Consider the following 21248-nt stretch of genomic DNA (forward strand, 5'->3'; position numbering starts at 1 on the left):
TTTTGTCACCCATTTTTAAAGAAACTGTGTTCTTTGTGTCTAGGGGATAACAAGCCTTTACAATGTAATTCATAGGCTTATTGAGGGATGTCTATTATCACTCTATGGTGACATTTCCTTGGGCAAATGTTGGCCCTCCAGGAGCCAAGGAGCTAGCCTGGCAGCAGTCTGGTACCCATGTAACAGTGGGGGGGTTATAGGGCGCTACAGCTCGCCCCTGTTTCTTACACCCAGGCTACCTGGTCTGCTATCATACATGTACATCCTGCACTGTACAAGCATTTTACGTTCTGTTCCTAAATTTTTGGGAAATATCCAAACTGAATGAACAGCTCTTTTCATTATATATATAACCTATTTGAGATGTTTCACAAATATTGTAACAATTAGAAAATTTTCTACTTTTTTTAAATCATACTTTGAAATTATCTAGAAACATTGTGTTTTTTTTCGAAATGGTTACAATTTGTAATGTGGAATATAGCAATATAGAATTGACTCTAGGCCTTGGGCAAGCACTTCCAATTAAATTGTAATTTAGACTTATTACAAATCCTGTAAAGATTCTCATCATTAATTTTTTGTTCATAATCTAAATCTAATCTAATCATGACACTACAAACTAGTTGTGGGATAGAAAGATTTGGCCAAGACATGGTTCTCACAGTGTGAACCCAGGCCATCTGACACTGTCATTACAATGTCATGAGATTTTCTGATAGGATATTTTTTCGGGCTATTGAGCCAGTGCCAGTGCACCCATGTCAGGGTAGCCCGACCAGACTCTCTAATTTAATAATTGGACAGTGGTCATTTGCATGCCTGGAACAATAGGTGACCTGAGGTATGACCCGCATGACAAAGGTGCAGGAACAGAATAATTACAAAAGAAAATGTAACATGAATTTCCTAAAGCATTGTACAACTCCTTGCACTGAAAGCAAGTTCATGTTGCAAATTGAGGATCGATTCCTTGCTTTTTATGTTTTCAGTGTACATCGGCTGAGGCTTATACATGGCAGGATTATGGCACTAAAACTCCAAATGTTTTCCTTTTGATTTAAATGTTTCCATGGAGTTATTGTTTATCTGTTAACCATGTCCATTCATCTTGTTTTGTTGTGACCTGTACTTAGCCAAGTCTTCATTCTTTAAAAAAAGGTAAATTTCTACCCCCATGATGTTTCAAAGGGATTTGGCCAGGGGAGTTGCCCATCCATAGTAGGACAGATTGGACTATACCTGCCAAACAGAAACTGTAAGTGACCATGAAGTGTCCTCAAAAGTTGGCTTCCAACACCACAACCAATCAGGTCTAATATGAAGTGTTCTTGCTGAGACAAGGGTCTTTTATGATGCTATCTGATCTTTTTTAGTCATAACCGTTACACAAATGTTACACCCCGCCCAGGTATCAGCCCAGGTAGCACAGCAGGAGCAAAATCCACCTCCTCAAACATGTTCAAAAAGCTTTCTACTAGAAAGAGACTTTTTGCAGTAGCAGAACAATTCTTCCCATGTACAGGAAAAATTCTTCCAGTAGAAATTTCTGAAGCTTTTGCAGAAAATGTTCAAAATGAATATTCATGAAAGTTATCATCATTCATACCTGTACATCATACTTGTCAATAATATGTAATCACTTATTGAAAATATTAGCTGAAAATGTGAAGGGTGTTTATTAATATGAAGTGATATGAAGTGAAGTGTAAACCATCATCAATCTGGAAGCATCAATTTGGAAGCATATTTTTGTTTCCCACTTTCTGTTTGGTGTTTAAAGTCTGAAGGTTCTCTATCATAAGGCCTAATCATCAGCCCAGCCTGTCCACAGACCGACAGGCCTGTTCAGGCCCGCGGGCTAACCATTGAGCCCAGACCTCTCATGAATTTATCACAAACTTGTTAATTACACAGGTGTGAAAATGTGAATTTCATTAATTCAGTGGTTTTCATGGGGTGTTCATGAGGCTAATTGGATGCGGTCTGGATGCGGGCTGGCTAACTCAGGCCGCGGGCTAAAGTTTAGGACTGCCTGGCTAAGCTGCTGGGCATGACGGTGTGTGTTCTAGACCGCCAGGCTTGCAATTTTTAAAGTCAAATATCTTGATAAATTTGTACATTCTGACCATAAAAAAAGCAACCTGGTACTGAAGATAGCATGATCTTTCCAATGGCATGCAAAAGTTCACTGTACATCCAGGAATAACAAAGTTGAAAATCAGGGGTTTCAACATAGCTGTCTCAAAATTCGGAAAGTGACATTCCAAAATTGAGGTGACCAGTGTTATGTCATTACGGGGAAATAGAAAGTTAGATGGAGCCTCCTTATCACATTAGTGAATTTATGTTCCAGAGCTTTCCCCTTCCAGTCTCTAGCACCTGTTGTGTCCCAGGGGAGGTTCTGTGAAACCATGGCCCACTTTACACATCAAACTTCTGTCAGTGAAAATATTGAGACTTGCGATATCGAGACGGTGACAGCTTTTCCCAAAATGTAAAGAGGAATTGTATTTACCCCGTGTTATGACTGTATTGACCCGTTGTTATGGTTCTGTGAAACCATGGCCCACTTTACGCATCAAACTTCTGTCAGTGATATTGAGACTAGCGATGTTGGGACAGTGACAGCTTTTTCCAAATAAATGTGAAGAGGAATTTTATGACTGTATGAAGGCTTTTACTCGTTATTATAAAAATCTATGAACGACAGCTGTATTATGATTATGATACCTCAGCAGGAGTCCTACATCCTATATAATGAGAAATTACATAACTCAACCAAAATCTGCTATTAGTCACAATGTGCAAAGATAGTAAGACATCAAAATCGTCTACAGCACTAAGGACTAGCTGATATCAAATTTGGTCAAAAATTCTGGCAAGTCAATTTTTTTAGAACTTGCACAACAGTGTTCATGTGCCAAAAAGCTACTTGTAAAATGTTGACAGCACAAAGATTGCATCATCTACATCAGTGTATAAAATACTTTTTTAACCAGGACTGGTTGCCCAGTGGGCAACCTTATGATGGCAAAGATTTGATTGCCCATCAGAATTTTAGGTTGCCCCACCTATAAGTTACTACTTTCCTCAAATTAAGTAATGTTACATAGATACATTGTAAGCCTTTGACAATATTACTAACAGCCTTTAGTTAACTGATACTAGTAATAGCCATTAATACCTAAAATTAAAAAGCATCTGCCGGATACAGTGGTGCAAGCCAAGTGGGCTTGATGTTTGGGGGGGGGGGGGGAGAGCATTCTTAAAATTCAGGTAGCGGTTCAAAAGTAGGTATTTTGCACGCTGTACATGTAGAATACTTTCAATTTCACTGCTCAAATCCAACATGATTGAATTCTACCCTTTGGATAGTGCAGAAACAATGAATTGAAGTGATGCGGCTGAAACGAGAGGTTACTTGTAAATGGGACAGTCCCATACGGAGCAATCAGGCGCAGTGATTGCGCCCAGACAGGCTGGCAGAGGTTGGCACGTGGGCACGGAACACGGCCTGATACCGCAACAGAGATGTCATTAGTTAAAGTCAGGTCAACTGACAGACATGCTTAGCAAGATGATCATTCTGTATATGTACAGGGTGTCCAGAAAATGCAAAAAAAGAACTGAAATAGTCTGAAACAAGCAATCTGTATGAAATTGACACATACTGCCCCACAAGTTGCATCTGATTCAGTATTATTTTCTTTCCTGTTTCAAATTTTGGTCATTTAAAACAGCACAGTCAGAAACAAGCTCCAAGTTGAGTACTTTATTTTCTTGCTGGTACCCCAAAGATCAGGCTAGGGCCCTAGCAAATTGTACAGTTTTACGTCATAATTTTTGGCATTTTTGTACCATGAATGGATGTAAAATGTACATTGGGACAGTGTTGTTTCAACTTTGTGTACTATGTCAATCAAGGACATTGTCCTTGATACAATGTAGAATATTGACTTTTGGTTCTCATTGACAAGTCCTAAAAACTGCATTGGGCACCTGTAAAATCCAATCCTAAAAAGTATGATACATGTACATGTAAATAGATAATTTATCATTACATGTATGTTCCAGTAAAAAGACTGGACCTGTGTGAAGACTTGGAGAGGTCATCATGTGGAGATGTCCTGTTCCACGGCTACCTGCCCGCACCAGGTGAGTTTATCACACCTTTCATAATCATACAGGTGTAGCAGACCAGTATACAACACCCCTTCGGAATAAACCCCCAGTCTACATTCAGGCCAGGGGTACCTTTCAGCCTGCTACACCAATCCTGAGTCTATTGTTCATGTAGATACATGTACATTGAGCAAAATGATGTTTTCCGCCCATTGTGACTTACAATGTACATTTTGTATGTAGTACTACATTGTAGTTCTACAAGTAAGAAGACACGATTTGATTCTGCAAAACTTTTGTTTACCCTGCATGTTTTCTTGTTCTGTCGTATTTTTTCAATTGGAACTATCAATCACTTTTATATACGCAGTAGTAAAATTTTGCAGAACTATATATTCGCAATGGTAGCAGGTGCCGAAGAATGAAAGTCAGTGAATTATTTTTTCACGGTAATGATAAATTTGCGGTACAGAAGTGACCGTAAAAACTGTGAATATAAAAGTACCGCGAATATAGTGATTTGATTATAAATGTCTCTTTTACTTGTTGTCTGCACAGTCCTTCATGTCAGACTCTTTTATTTTGTGTCTCCTTTTTTGTTATTAATCTAAAAAGATGTCCTCTACTTGTGTCTCTGTGTTCTGGTCCCTCTGTCTATCCTGTCCCACCCAAGTGGCTATCTTCCCTGAACACCCCTACTCCATGGACCCCCTAGAAGACCCCTATGACCTCTCATACAGTAATACCCCCGTTGGCCCACCCTGTTGTGTCAGCCATGCAGGTAGAGACAGAACTATCATTGCTTTTCTGTGCTACCCTAACTTTCCAACTGTAAGGCCACATCAATTTGATTTGTTGGTTCTCAGATTCACCTCTTCATTTTTTTTCTGATTTGCAAAAAAAAAAATTCTGGCTCTGAATCTGCTCATATTTTGCCCCCAACAATTGAGGAAAGTCTACTTGTTACAGTCTTTCCGTCTATCAATGCAGTGGTTTGATCAAAAGTTCAAAATTCATTGTTTGAATATTAACCCAGCCTTTTGTGTTGACTTCGTGGCTCCTATCGAAGCATTTGGGGCTGTAATAGGATGGCCAGACCTGTTTTTATCAAATTTTTTTCGCCCTGTTGCTTCAAATTTTTTCTGAAAAAATCCGAGAACCAACAAATTGAATTGGTGTGGCCTACATTTGTAAGAAGGAAATCCAGGAAATATCGTCATTTACTATATACCCTGCCATTAAAGCTCATCAGATGATTGTGAACAAACTTGCAATCTTCACAGCATGTTCTATGTAGTCCAGCAGCTGCTGTTGATATTAATATAATTATCAAGATTGATGCAGCTGTAGTTGTACTATCAGTGAGCAGTCATCATGTGGTGTTCCTGATTTCATACTAATCATAATTTATTAGCATATTATTTTGATAAACATCCCCTTCCCAAATACATGTACATGTATGCACTTAACCCCTTGTACTTTTTGCACACAGGTAAGAAAATTATTTAGAAAGGCAAGACTTGTTATTTGTCAGAAATGCAACTTAAGTCCACAACAACTCAATTTCTTGATTTTTGGATTTGCCCACTTCATTTTGTTCTGATTTGCAAAAAAAATCTGAAAAAATCTGAAAGCCAACAAATAAAATTTGATACCACCTTAGGTGGTTTTAAAACATTGTATTTTCTTTCCTCAGGCATTCCGCCGCGTCCTGTTGGCGTTGCCTTGGAAACGGAGTGTCGGATGAGACCGGGCGCGTCCACGGGCAGTCCGCTGTCACAGTACCAGTCCTCGGCGGCCACGCCCCTGAGTCGGTCGCGCTACGCCTCCGCGGCGGACGGGGCCGAGGGTGGGGAGACCGCCATGTTTGGTACGTCAACTCAGGGATATGGCAAAAGTTTCCCTAAGGCTATGCTGATCACCTTGGTTACATTATGTAGCAAGTGGCAGGACAGAAGGGGCCTGGTCACTATGGATGAGATCCCCTGGGTACCCCAAAATCTGATGCAAGCACGCCAGAAAAAGAGTTGCCTTCAGTTCATTATGAAGTCTAAGGAAGGTTAAGAACAAAATGATGATTGAACAATTGGAGTGTAGTATAACTAACAATAAATTCTTTAGTAAAAATGATACATGTAGCAGCATCACAACAACAATACATATATGTAAATGAAATAGTTTATGAAGCAGACATTTTACAAATTATGATTAACAGTTACACTCTAATTTCCTGTTACTACATGACGATTGTGTTCATTGTGCCAGATACATACATATGTTTTTAAGCTCTGATTTATTGTTTTTCCTCAATCCTACAACATATTAAATTAAATGCTTTTTTGTTTTTCATATTTTCAGAGGTCCCCCTTGATCCCAAGAAGGTTCGAATCATCGTTGGGCATCACAGCTGGATTGCTGTTGCCTACGCCCACTTTGTGTGCTGTTACAGGTTAGTCTGTTTGTACAGCAATATGCTGTGCTATGCTGTGCTGTTCCTGGACAGTAAAATGAATGCCATTGGATTTTACCTTTTTGTCATACTGTATGTCAGAGTCTTTATACAATAAGCCAGTTCACAGTTTAAACTATGCAGTGCCATGTAAAGCATTGTCAGTAACATTTAAAAGATGAACGTGGCTGAGACATTTTGTATCGAAATATGTCTCAACTAGTCTTTTACAGACTGTACATGTACATGTACAAATGTACAATCATGTATCCTGACGTGTATTAGACAATGATCTGGATAATTATGACATCAATAAAATGTACATTGTACGGTGACTGTTGGAAACCTGTAATGTATTGTACATAGCACTTCAGCAGAACGTCTTTTTTTAAGGTCGTTTTCACAGTTGTCATTTATTGATGACATCCTATCCCTTGTAACTTTTCAAATTGTGTTGGAAAAGATACCGTCGCAACGGGCAAAATTTTGATGCAAAATTGACCATACATCTGATGAAAACCGTGAAATATCTGAGTGTTAATCCTGCATCACAATATGTTCTGCCAGTGTGCTGGTCTACACATTCAAAGAACTGTTTACACCTTTGATCTCATAAAGTCGTTGGAACATGCACAATTCAACCTGTGAACTGACTTAGAAAGGGTATCATAAAAATTCATATTCATCTTAGAACAGCTCGAATCTCTCTTGACACTGATTTATGTCCTGTAAGTGAAACATTACTGAAATATCGGATGTTTACTCTTGGGTACATTCAAGTGACAAAGCAGGCAATTAATACTCTACAACTTCTAATTATGTGTAATGTCAGTTCTAACATGCACCTCCTTGTGGGACTGCAAATAATGTACTCTTGACAGGACTACGTAGTGTAGAATGACAATAAAGGCATATAACTTGTAATTATTTTCGTAAATTGCTTATTAATATGCATGTGAATATTGGTAAACAACAATCACCCGTGACATGATTCTGTTGCTGCAATCAACATACTGATGATATTAAAGTGCTATGATATGTTATACAGTATGCAAAGTGGAACAATGAAAGCAATATTACCATGCTGATATTAATACTCATGATCTTTTAAAGTTGTTAAGAATTAAAATCTATTAATTTGATCCTCTAAAATGAAGCCACAGTCACTGTGACTGTTAAATTTCTTCAGCTCAAAGGAGAGGAGACCAGAGGAATACTTAGTACTAACGGTAACAGCATCGTCAACAAAAAACACGAACATGCTGTGTACAATCATGTGCATGACTGTATACTTCATCAACAATCTATCTAAATTAAATATATGAAATAATCTTCATGACGTCAAAGGTAATAATCCATACCATAATGTGATTACAGTTAGGTAGCAAAGTGAGCTGAGGCATACAGGTGTTGTGTGTCTGTGTATGTCAATTACATGTTTTTGAAGCCAGAAGTAAGTAGTTGTGTGATCTTATGCACTCTTTTCATGGAAAGTCCATATAGTTAATGAAAAATAACCAGTGATTACTACTACAGTATATAGCTTTGATTCTTGCTTTCTGTAGGGTTAAGGAGTCGACGGGATGGCAGCTAGTGTTTAACAGTGAGTACCTGGAACAGTCGGTGGAACGTGTGGCGCTGAACTCCAAGTGTCCGGGCGGGTACAGCGACAACAAGGACAGGATGATCGCCGTGTCATCGGGCAGCGACATCAGACTCTGGAGCTTCCAGGACGAGGGGCCCAAGAACGAGAGAGGTGAGAAATGATCATCGTAGAGGTTACAGCCATCATAATTGTTTTTTGTTTGTTTGCATATTAACCACTTTTATGTGTAACACACCAGTTTTATTTTATTTTATCACATTTGTGGAAGGATTGACATAACAAATGATGACATAACATCTTCAAGATGTCAAACCTGTGACCAGACTGTAAGGTTTGAACCACTCACACCGGGAAGGTCCCCTACTCTTTTCGATAAGTGCGGTGGGTTCTTTAACGTGCGTGGGGTGTGGCTCTCCCAAACACTGGGCCTCCATTTAACGTCCTATCCGAGGGACGTCCCTAGCTGAAGCTAGGTACTCATTTACATCTGAGTGAAGTGAGGAAAGTCGATGTGCCTTTCCCAAGGGCACAAGATCGGTGACACTGTGCAGGATTCAAACCCGGGACCACGCTACCGTTGAATTTCCCATGCATTACTCAATAAGCCTTACTTTAAGAGTGTGCCAATGTGTACTTCCCTTGTTCAAAGAAAAGCTTGTGTTGTCGTCCCCAGGTGTGTTTAACCTGTCGGTACAGGTGGACGACCTGTTCTTCATCGGCAGTCAGCTGGTGGCCATCAGTCACACCGGCAAGATCGGCGTGTGGCACGCCATGACTCACAACTGGCAGGTAATGTGGCAGAGCAGAGTTCTGTAGCATGTCGGTAGAACATACATAGTAACCTGTGTGAAACCTGTTATGTATTGTGCATGGTACTTCGGAGAACGTCTCATATAAGGTGGTATTCGCACATATAAGGTTAACATCCCATCTGTAGTTTGCAAATGTTATGTCGGAAAAGTTGTCATCTGCAACAGGCAAAATTATGATCCAACGTTGACCAAAAATCCAACGAAAATCGTGAAAAATGGGGGGTTAGCGCAGGTGCAGTACGTTCTGCCGACATGCTGAGTATGAAAATATTATTTAATTGATGTCATTGAATTTTACTTCGTTTTGACTTGTCCAACTTATAGTAAAGAGAGAGATACACTGTTACAGACTATTACTACTGCATGTAAGACAAAGTTCACCCTATCTTGTACACAAAACAATCATATTACTTTCCATGTACTTTTGTTGTGTCCAACTACCATATCTGCCTAAACAGATCAATTTCTTTATACTTCATTCCAAAAGCAAGACCATACATGTACATATAGAATACACGGGGTATTCCGTATCTCCCGAGGTATCGGCCCGAGATCCGATCCGCGGGAGGGCCGGGACCGAGGGCAATGCGGAATACACCGTGTTGTATTTTATTTATGTCATACCCACCCAAGAAAACACACCTTTCAATGCAAGATGGGCCAAAAGTTGGTGCCACTAAACCCTAAAATGCAACAACATCAATTCCAACGTCTGGATTCTGTATTCGAATTTTCGAAAGGGACACACGCGGTTAGGGCGAAATGCGTACGAATCGTTTTATGGAAGCGTTCGATAACGGGTTCCGGACCGGGCCGTACCGTAAAGAACCCGTTATCGAACATTATCGCGGCCTGGGTATGATATATTATAACTTGTATATTCAAATTTGATATCGATTAAACTATATATGTAATTTAGTTTTGTAATGTTGTCTTACCACCATACATAATACCATGTACGATTGTTGAGCAAGAAAGTTCTATATACTGTATCTATCTACCTTATTGGGCAATAAGCGCAAGAAATCAGAGATCTCAAACCTCCGTGAATTTCTTGCATGTTTTACAGATGTATTTATCATTGTGGATTTCTTGCTGTTTCGGTCCAATACATTTTACTACTGACTCCCAAAAGGCAAAAGGAAATGAGTTTTTTTTTAAACCTTTGATCTAATTTTCTTGGAAAGTTTCCATTGAAAAGAATAGTCAGCTTTTCAGCACCAAGGAGAGGATGACAAAAGTGTTGATCTAGACACTTAGACCTCGAATGTGCCTAGCATATGTGGAAAGAACTTCAGAAACTCAAGAAACAAACACGCTTAAAGGAAACCTCCACACATGGAGACACTAAATACAAGTATCATTACTAAATTGTATGGTAAAACTGATCCGTATCTTGTCTGTGATTCTGCCATATTTCTTGAAAACAAGCATGTTTGTACCTTTTTTATACAATATATGTATTAGACACGCTACGTGTTGTAGATTCAAAAATACATTAACATGATCCATTGCATGCTGCACTTAATTAAGAAATATTAATGATACTTCTATATTGCTGACTGTTAATGTTACATACTGCACATTTCCAGATTCAGGACGTGGAGCCTATCTCCTGCTATGACACAGCAGGAACTTTCCTCCTTCTGGGCTGCAACAATGGATCCATATACTACATAGGTATGTACATCTGACATAATGATTATAAGGTACAAGTTCCTTTGGATATAAACATGTATGACCAGGGCTATTATAATTCGGTATTCGACCTTTTAAAAATAGCATAGGAAACATGTTCAAATTATTGTAAGCCTGTGTGATAACCATTGAAACCACACACGACAACTCGAGTTATCGCACAAGCCAGAACACCTGTATTGAATGTTAATATCAAGGCCCAGTTACATGTATGACATAACATTCTACATGTATACAGGTGTTCTAGATCAGTTGATATTTTATGGTATTTTTACTAAGTATCTCACAAGCTTCTACCTGTATCCCACTGGCTACCATAGAATGACACAAAAGTGCTATGTGTGCATCCCTGTCAAAAATTTGAATAGTACATTGTACCAGGTTCAGATTGTTGAGGTTTTACTTGAGAACACAAAGTTTTGCTAGGGCATTTATGGAGTATTCTCCATGTCTGTTGCATTCAATACTACTAGTTAACCCACATGGGGCATCTTATACATCAATTATACAATTATAGGTACATCAAAGGAAACTTATTATAAAGGACTGTAAGATCAAGGACTCTGTGTATAATGTCCTTGGTAAGATTCTACAGTAGTCACATGAAGTTATGCATGCCCTCTGGCAGGTTAGAAAAAAACTGCAGCTGATGTACAGTCATGTTTTTACCATGTGTGTAGATATGCAGAAGTTCCCCCTGCGTATGAAGGACAATGACCTGCTGGTGACAGAACTGTACCACGACCCAAACGACGACATGATAACAGCACTCAGTGTCTACCTCACTCCAAAAATCAGTAAGTACATTTTGTATAGGACTTCCACTGAACATGTATTTTTTTACGTATTAAACTGAAAATGTAGACACTTTAATTTTTGCAATTTTCACAGTGACTTTCCATCTCAAATTCATGACATTTCACTTAGTCTAAATTGTACTACAGAATTGTTTCTACCATGAATTTACATGTGTAAAGCACAGTGGAAACCTTGGGGCTTCCCTCCTACTACAAAACCACCAAATTAAATTCATTAAGTTCATAACTCATTGTGTTGCAAAGCAGTTCCAACTTCTCAATATAGAAAAAAATGGTTGCCCAAGTTGTTATACAAAAACTTATAGCCGTAGCTGTATTCAATGTGGTATGAATTGTGTTTGACAATGAAAATTTTATAAATTGGAAATAATCTTGAATGTTGAATGTTTACCTTGAGTCGAGCATAAAATACATTGAAAGAAGTACAAAAAATGTAGTCCATGGCAAATTATTGTTTTGTAAAATTACTGTTAGTGCATCATCTTCATATGCATTTTATTTACGTATTATGCATGTACAAGTTTAGTTGGAAAATGCTGACATTGTCATCGCAAAGTGTGACGTTGCTATGTGTGACGTTGCTACATATGACATTGCTACAAATGCATTTGTGACATTCTACATGTGACATTGCTACATGTACGTGTGACATTGCTGCAGGTGTGAGTGGGAACTGGATCGAGATCGCGTATGGCACCAGCTCGGGTAAGGTGCGTGTGATCGTGCAGCACCCAGAGACGGTGGGACACGGGCCACAGCTGTTCCAGACCTTCACCGTCCACAGGAGCCCCGTCTGTAAGGTCATGCTGTCCGAGAAGTACCTGGTCTCAGGTGAATAAACTTACTTATTATTATTATAGAATGATGCATGTACTACTCACTTGTTTACAATACCTTGTATTTGAAATTTTCAATCCAATTAGCTCTTTATAATGTCTGTAGTATTTCTTAGTAATACATTTTTGGTAAACATCTATTAGGTTCATAGTTCTGGAAGGACATATTATGGACCAGTGATACCTAAACCTGTGTTCCCCAAGGAACCATACTGGCCCCAGAACACTGATGTTATCCTTTCGTGCTACTGGGTAACACATGTACAGTAACTAGTAGTACTAATTATAGTATTATTATATAACTAATGGCCCAGCAAAGTTTGATACTGTACAGTAACTGTATTACATTGTACAATGTCTGGCACACAGGTCAGTAGTGAGAATCTGTATCGATATAGCAGGTATAACCGCCCTTCGGCGTAACACACCAGCTTCCAGAATCCAATCGTTACTGGACAAAAGTTTGAGCAATGCATTATGTTGCAGTTCCATTATGATTTTAAGGTACATTGTATTATGGTGTAATTACAGTTTTTATTCCTTCATGAATCTGTCAAAATGAGCACGTCGACAGAACCTACTGCTCCTGCGTGAAACCACAGTTTCTGTTTTGTGTGTAGTCAACGTTGCATCAGAATTTAGTCCCTTACTTTAAGATATCTTTTCCAACACAATGTTTAGAATAACAGTAATTCCTTATTTTGTTCACAGTACTTTTATGTTCACTGTCGCTTTTGTACAGTGAACTTATCATTACAGTTAACAAATAATTCTTGGACTTTCTTTTTCCTGCACCTGTCACCACCGTTAACATATCATTCTGTGAACATGTCCATTTTTCTCCGACCGTGAAATTTTGTTACTGTGAGCATAAAGTGAATTACAGTACTGTAGACAGGATATCATCCTTAAAAACAGGAACATGACCTTTAAAGACAGTTTATTACATGTACAATGTACGTTCTGTAAAAGTGCTATGTACATGTACATTATTTTCTGGTACATGCTGTCAAAATGGAACTTACAAATGTATTTCCGTGATTTGTAACTGTTCTGCATGACATTGTGTATTTTCCAGTGTGTTCGGAGTACAACCACGTGCGTACGTGGAACGTGACGAGGTTCCGCGGGATGATCTCCACCCAGCCCGGCTCCACGCCACTCAACTCCTTCAAGATCATCTCCCTGGAGGACGCAGACCCTCACCACAGCTACGGGGCCGGCAACAGGATCGGTGAGTCATGTACCTACATGTACCCTGGCAAAAAGTAGCCTTTTTTTTTGTTGGTTTACAATCGACGAGAGACATGAAGTTTTTAATCTAGCAGTGGTGTGTCACAGCAAACAACATTTAATTCAATTTTCCTAGGTAAATGTTACTGGGGTGTCATATGGTGTAATGGTTAGGGTGTTTGGCCCTTAGCCAGGAAGGCCTGAGTTGAAAACCCCTAACATGCCTGTTGTGCCCTAGGGAAAGGCACTCTACATGAATTTCCTCCCTTCACTCAGGTGAAAATGAGTACAATGTATACCTACATGTAGCTTGGATAGATGGTATATGGAGGTCTCGTATTTGAGGAGATCATGTTAAAGAACCCACCACACTTTTTTGGTCCTTTCTGGTGTGAGAGGATCAACCTTTACAGTGCAACTTCTTATATCATTGTACATTTGTACGTACCATGTTCAGCCTTTTGAGATCAAGCAAGTAATAACAAAGAAGGAGAATCTCAGTGAAGAAATGACAGTCAGTCCAATTGGTAAAAAAAACCCTTACAGCCTTCAGGCCATAGGGGCAGTGGGTTGTTACATTTGTAATCCACTGTGTCTAGGGCATGGTATTGGAAGGTTGAGCCCATCCCTCTTCTTCCACCACACTTGTACTTTCCCAACTGAAGTCCCAACCGAACCGAACCCATTTTACACCTGGGTGAACTGAGGAAAGTCATGTTAAGTACCTTTCCCAAGGGCACAACGTCCTGCTGAAAATGCCAGGAATTGAGCCTGTGACCTCTTGATCTCATGTCTACTAAGCCTAGCCACTCAGTGATTTGACGCCATCATTATTAAAACCAGCAAAAAAGGATTGTCACAACTAATACTATTATGCACTGTAACAGTTCCAAAATAGGACAAAGGTAAGATTCTACAAGACTAGAGATTTTCAGATTGTGAACAATAGTTCAGAGACGTGAATAATTTCATCAGGTTGGTGAATGATTGAAAAGCAAAGTACTTTCTTCACAACCACTGTCTTGTTTAAGAAGAGGCGACATTTCGATGACCGTCTGTCATCTTCAAATGTTTGGGAACACATTGTCAGCACTAACACGTTCCATACAGTGAACCAGTTACTGTAACACCTACATGTACATGTACAATGTAGCTTGAGTGCACAGTGAACCTGTCATAATTGCCCTGATGAAGGTGACAGAGGGTCATTCAAATGTCGGCTCTTGTTAAACAAGTGGTTGTGAATAAAGAACTTAGATTAAGTTTGCTATTTGATGATTTCAAGAGTCTGTGGCTTCAAGACAAGATTTTTACTGAATAAAGCTATTTCTTTTATTTCATCATATTCTATATGTTGCCTGTTGCAGGTCCGTTTGGAGAGCAGGATGATGAACAGGTGTTTGTACAGAAAGTGGTGCCAGAAACAGACAAGCTGTTTGTTCGACAGTCTTCCACGGGGAAAAGGTACAGTTGTGTACAGCATGAATTTAGTACTTTCTAGAATGCCCAAACAGCATAATGCGGAATACAATTCATTTTCAAACCTATTTTCCCCCTTACTGTATTAGTGTTAATCCATATTACTGTTCTGTGTTCATTTTGTAAAGTTTTTATAAAATCTCATATTTTTCCCCAGGGTGTGTGTGATAAAGACGGTGGACGGCTCGCCTCTGAGCTGTTTCTGTGTGCACGAATGTGAGGGGTCCAGCAGGATGGGGTCACGACCTCGCAGGTACCTCTTCACAGGACATGCAAACGGCAGTATACAGGTAACACATGTGTTAAATGAATGAATTATTGAATGAACAAATGGCTACTGTAATTCACTTTATGTTCACCATAGCAAAAGTTCACGGTCTGAGAATATGGACATGTTCACGGAACTATATTACATGTATTCATGGTGGCGACGGGTGCAGGAAAAAGAAAGTCCAGGAATTATTTGCTAACTGTAATGATAAGTTCACGGTACAGAAGTGACAGGGAAAACAGTGAACATAACAGTACAGTGAAAAAATCAGGAATTACAGTTACTGTATTACCTTGTAAGTTCATTTGTGTTGGTCGACATCATCATCGAGGAAGTTTAAACTACAATTTCCAACACAAGAAATTGGACGTACCCAAATTTTTGTCTTTGTCAAGGAATGATCAGTCTCCGACGTTACGTTATGTAGATGACACCCGTGACTCATGGAGGAGTGGATCGCAAGTAAGAATCTTGGACTCCGAACCAGACTTTTTTTTACCACGAGGTATCAAAGAGACAATCTACATCCAGGCATTACAACCTTCCCTGCAACTTACGATCCACTGCTCACGAGTCACATAACGTCACAGATTCTGAAGCAGAATTTGAAGATCCATATTTAAGCAATTGCTGCATGCATATTATAATCTGTGAGGGATGAATTTTCATGTCAGGCTTCATGGCACGACATGTTTCCTGTCATACTGTACTAGTACATTTGGTGTACTTGTCAGTGAGTTTAACATTCAATCCAGTCTTGTTAGCTTACACGTAAGTCTACTTCCAAAGGTCCCTTAAACAGCAGTAAAGATTACATTATCTCTAGTATAGTATGCTTTATTTGCATTCAGTACAGAGTATAAGGAATATCAGGATGTGTCAGAAACACAGTTGATGAATGGAAGGATCTCATACAGACACTGTAGTAAGTCCTTGATGGATGTTTGTGTCCGTGCTGAAGTTTTTCTTGATGTTTCTTCTCTGACAGATGTGGGACCTCACCACGGCACTGAGTAAGGTAGATAAGGACAGTAAAGACACAGGTAAGCACCCTTCCTGCGTAAATGCCAATCTGCAGTGTGTTGGAGTCAGATTCTTTCCTAGTTTCTACCTGAAGCTCATGTCACACATTCAGAATCTTTCCCCAAACACCAACCAATCAAGGTTGGCTGAAGTATGGGAGCAGTCTGACCCGATTGAGGCCAACGCCTACACATGTATGTTTCGACATGAATCAAATCAACTTTGAGTTAAATTTGAGTCAACACCCCAAATTAGTTACGTCTTCCAAACATCCAACTGCCAACCACCAGCCAACAATGGCTGAACCTCCAAACAAATAAGGTCAATGACCTGAACCAGAAGTCTGTCACCATGGTAGCTAGTGTTAGTTTGATTTAAACTCCTTTCACCATATATATGAATGTGTTTGACAATGAGTAAGAATTAACAGAGCAGACCATCTGCGAAGGTAAACATTACGCATTTGCTTTGCGAATGTTACCTTTCTAGTATTATACGTACGTAATGTCTGCTAACTGACTGTCTTGTTCCCGTTTGTGAAGATGGAAACAAGAGTTTTGTGGGCGGGCCGACCGAAGTGGAGCTGTTGAAGCTGTTGGAACAGTGTGACATCAGTGCCTCGCGATGCTCCACCCCCTCACTCAGCCCCTCCACGTCCCTGGTCGCCTCCCGACTCAGAATGGCACAGCCCGAGGAGGGTGGGGACGAACCCCAGGGGGCCGTGGGCGGGGCAGCAGGTGGGGCAGCAGGCGGGGCCGACAGCTCACAGGATCCCAACTCCAAAGTTTTCAGAGTCTCTCTGTGTTAGCATTGTCCTGTGGCTGAATAAGTGCTGCTAAGATTTATCTTCAAGTTGAAAGTTTTTCTGTGTTGGTAGAAGTCAGTTTAGCAGCGCCATCATGTTTCATCTTGTTTCATGGTGGTGCGGCTAAGTGTTTAACATACATGAATGCACATTTACATGTAGTCAAACCTGCCCAAGCAAGACTACTCAGTGGACCAACAAAATCTGGTCTAATATTTGATTGAAAACTCATCTGTGTTGGTAGAATCCATAGTTGTGAAGTTTAAGGTTAGTTCTAACACAGAAAAGGGAACTCACCATAAATTTCCGGTCGATCTCATCAACCTTTGTCAGAAATCTGGTCAAAATCTGGTCAATGTTGACAGGGGACACATTAGACAGGATCCTTTTATGATTTACTGTTTCCTACAATTTTAAATATAGTTACAAATGCTTGTGTCAATGGGAAAAAGTGGTCACAGTAAGGTCCTTGTGTACATGTAGAGGTGGTCACTTAATACAGGTTTGACTTCATCTGACAGCATGGTTAAATTCAAATTGCCAAAGGCATGAAGGTACATGTATAATATTGACTTGTGTATGTGAACCAAAAATGCTTCTGTAGCTACATGTAAAAACATTTGGAGTGAGGAGTGTTGCACTGGCAGATCTTCTCAGTCTCTGTACTAGAATACCAGGAATTTTACTCATTAAAAATGAGACAGTTCTTAAAAAAACACATTCCTGGAAATTTCTTGAAAACCTTTGTTCTTGGAAATTCTTAGAAAGAGACATGCAGGATAAAAATGATTGATTAGTAATGTTGTTAAGTGCTTTTTATTCAGTTTTATTAGCCATACATTTGGAACAAAGAGTTGGTTGAGACTTCTCTCATTATCATGCTGCAATGGAAGTGAATTACTGTAGTTATGTTTGTGGGAAAAGCAGCGTGATTATATGATTATACAATAACTGGTATCTTTGAAATTCACATTTCACAATGGTAAAGAAATTATAGATAATAGTTCTAGATTTTTTATGATTCACAGATTGTGAAGAAATAAAGGAAGCAGCCCTAAAATAGTGCTGGTACAAAATGTACATTTTCTAATAATAACGTTACTAGTCAAGCATAGGCTTCAAAATGTTGCATTTGGGATAGTTAGAGGAATGAATAAAAACAAGGGGGTAAGACAGTAAATAAAGCTAAGTTACCATAGAACTAGTCTTCTCTTAGATTATGATCTTTATTATGTGTAAAGCACAGTCAGCTTTATTATGTGTAAAGCACAGTCTTCGAATTCCTGTGTGGGTAGAACATTTTGAGGGGAGAGACTGGTAACTTGACATGCGCAAAATTGCCACTTTGCACACGTCCAATTCGTTGGACTCTCTATAGTTGTTGTTTTTTCCAGCTTTTGCTCACAAAAAGGCACAGTTTTCTGGTAAGAAGGATGTGTATTGTGTATTTTTAAAATGTGCTGAAAATGTGTGACCTTTAAATTGGCATGGTTTGCTCTGTTATTGACCCCTAAATGACTCCTTCTTGGTGCTGAGGGTGAAATCCTAGTGTCATTTCAATTGCTCTTTCGGTTCCACTTTTTCTATCCAAGGAAACCTGACAAGCTTTGCAGCAGTTGTAAAGACTTGAAGTCTGACATAAACGTAAGGGAAATGTGTTTTTAAATGTTTTTCATGGTTTGACCATAGATACCATTGGAAATATCATTTACTGATCCTTTATGGTTCATGTAGAAAGGTTATGTCTGTCATTACAGTTGGTCACTCTCTCATTCATTGAACCACTATTTCTCTTTTCCCATTGGTCAAAATGCTAACTGAGTCAGTGTGATGGGCAGTAAGCTTTTGTCCCAGCAAACCCTGACTACTGAAGCAGAAGCCACATGGCATTGACTGCTACCTCCAAAAAGTGGTGTGGGCTTGGTCCCCCTAGCAGCTTGTTCAGGAACTGCATGGGGGGTTCTCATGAAACCTTTCAGAGCAGGTATTTTTATGATTTTTGGTATTTGGGTAGCTTAGACAGAGATCTACACTTATTGAAAGCAAATCATGCAACTGATGAAATTTTGTAATTCCAGTGGGACACGTGATACATGTAATGTTTATGATCTATGGCAGGTGGAATATCACCAGATACCAATTATGCAAATATGGACCTAATTTGCATAATTAATAAAAAAATTCTATGACTCCTTAGTGGTAAATGATGGGAATCTCATACTTGGGACATGTGTAAGTTAATCAAAAGTTAACACCACGGTGCATTTATTATGTTAATGTAGAGGTCATTTGCATAATTAAAGAAGAAATTTACATGTCAAGCCCATATTTCATGGAGGTACAGTACAGCGTGCGTTAGAATTAACGGGTGACGCGATCACGAGGTAACGCTAACGCGGCGATCACGTAACGCTAACGCAGCGATTACGAAGCGATGACGCGATGACGCAAATAGAGAAGGAAAAAATAAGTGCTTCGATAGTTCAAAACACGTTTAAAAGTCCTGCAATTCTCGTGTAGATATGCGCGTAAACGCACCGTACAATATGCTTGTAACGGAGTTTGGATGTTTCGGGCGGAACCCGCGTTTGACGTATCAATTTTTCGGCGGTTCACTTTCAAGATACCCCATTTTGTCAAGCTTGAACGCATCTAATTCCAGGTCATTGAACCCGCCAGTTACGCAGCGCCCGCGCACTTGGTACACCTCACGGGGCACAAAAATACCATGGCCAAAGTGGACTGTAATTTGTTTACTACAAAGTCGCGTAGTATGCGCCAGTGTTTCTCGCACCTTTGAGACTTTGGGGCTAAAATTATATTTTTCTTACATAAAAGAGCGTCAAGACTGGCCGGTTATATTTTGCTCAGACTGCACGCTGTCAATTTGTACTACGTGGTCCCTTAATTTTTTTTTAATATCGGAAATCTGGTGGCTTAATAAGGTACAGAACGATAGCAAAGTAATACAACCTTCTTGAACAATTTTTGTGTCCGACCTTGCGACGTGGACGGCTTTTGATGTCACCCGACCCGCGCTATCTCAGATCTAACGTGGCAGGGAGAAGTGTCGATCTGGTGAGAGAACAGAGCGTTGAATATTTTATTGTGCCATCTGATTACTCAGAAAGTGACATACAAATATAGGTGATAGCAAAAAGACCGATTGTTGTATTAACAAAGTCAAAGAGCTTGGTTGGAGAGTTGATTTTAAAGATGTGGGTAGGTTATGTATAGCTGCTATCATATTAGCCTAAGAAACATTTAAACAGAAGGGTAATTACGCCGATTTCATAGATTTCTTAAATAAGTACTGTAGTTGATAATAATGTAGAGATCCCCCCTTCTATGTATAAATAGCAAAAGTTGCCAAACCCCAAAAAGTCAGCTGCGATAGCCTGGAGATGACGTCACAAATGATTGATGGGTTATGGCCAACAAGTGGTTGATTAATGGGTTATCGTTAAAAAGTGATTGATGACGACACGGGTATCAGCTGTGATCGATGTGGGCCGATTATCGCGATCCCTGACGTCATCAATCATCCCGGCTGTCATTCTTTCCATCCCTCCATCCATCAATCCTGCTGACTTTGTTGTGCTTTGTTTTTTTGTTGTTTTTTTTTGCCGTGACGAAGTTTAACTGGCTATTTTTGAAAACGGTTTTAGCAGTAAATGCAGGGACAGGTGTCCGAACAGCTTTTTCTAGAATATACCTGAAAGTTTCAGATCGTGACTTTACCAGTTCAAGGAAAAGAATTAAATTGTTCGCCCTATGGACATAAACTGTTTTTTTGCGAGCCGTAAGAACAAGGACAGGTGTTCTAACTTCTTTTCCCTATTTTTAACTTTCCCTATTTTTAACTCTCTTCAATCCCCTTTCCATCTATTTATGACAGATAAATGGATCTTTATGCTTACTGCAAAATAAAGAATATAGTATCCAAACAGTCTGGTGTCACTTTAACCGGTGGGTCAGGTCAGAGGTTGAAGGTGACGCCCCTAGAAATGGTCAGGGCAGTGACCGCCATTGTTTGGAGTGACAAATGACATTGCTCCGGACAACCTTGGTTTAACTGGACAATGGGACTCGT

At 39.6% G+C, this 21248-nt stretch overlaps 1 protein-coding gene across 1 annotated transcript in view; it reads left to right on the forward strand.

Moving 5' to 3' along the window:
* The window catches only part of LOC109469991 (BTB/POZ domain-containing protein KCTD3-like), a 53066-nt gene extending 34831 nt beyond the window's left edge, over nucleotides 1-18235 (forward strand). The window contains exons 6-18 of the mRNA XM_019768757.1: nucleotides 4078-4158; nucleotides 5822-5995; nucleotides 6484-6574; nucleotides 8140-8330; nucleotides 8854-8969; nucleotides 10585-10672; nucleotides 11371-11487; nucleotides 12169-12339; nucleotides 13423-13578; nucleotides 14945-15041; nucleotides 15214-15346; nucleotides 16316-16370; nucleotides 16893-18235. Of these exons, the coding sequence (XP_019624316.1) occupies nucleotides 4078-4158; nucleotides 5822-5995; nucleotides 6484-6574; nucleotides 8140-8330; nucleotides 8854-8969; nucleotides 10585-10672; nucleotides 11371-11487; nucleotides 12169-12339; nucleotides 13423-13578; nucleotides 14945-15041; nucleotides 15214-15346; nucleotides 16316-16370; nucleotides 16893-17158 (1736 nt within the window). The 3' untranslated portion in view covers nucleotides 17159-18235. The remainder of the gene's footprint in view (nucleotides 1-4077; nucleotides 4159-5821; nucleotides 5996-6483; nucleotides 6575-8139; nucleotides 8331-8853; nucleotides 8970-10584; nucleotides 10673-11370; nucleotides 11488-12168; nucleotides 12340-13422; nucleotides 13579-14944; nucleotides 15042-15213; nucleotides 15347-16315; nucleotides 16371-16892) is intronic.
* Nucleotides 18236-21248: the final 3013 nt, after the last annotated feature.

This window comes from Branchiostoma belcheri, unplaced genomic scaffold, assembly GCF_001625305.1.
Source record: "Branchiostoma belcheri isolate BF01 breed outbred unplaced genomic scaffold, Haploidv18h27 scaffold214, whole genome shotgun sequence".
In the NCBI taxonomy this organism is placed as follows: domain Eukaryota; kingdom Metazoa; phylum Chordata; class Leptocardii; order Amphioxiformes; family Branchiostomatidae; genus Branchiostoma; species Branchiostoma belcheri.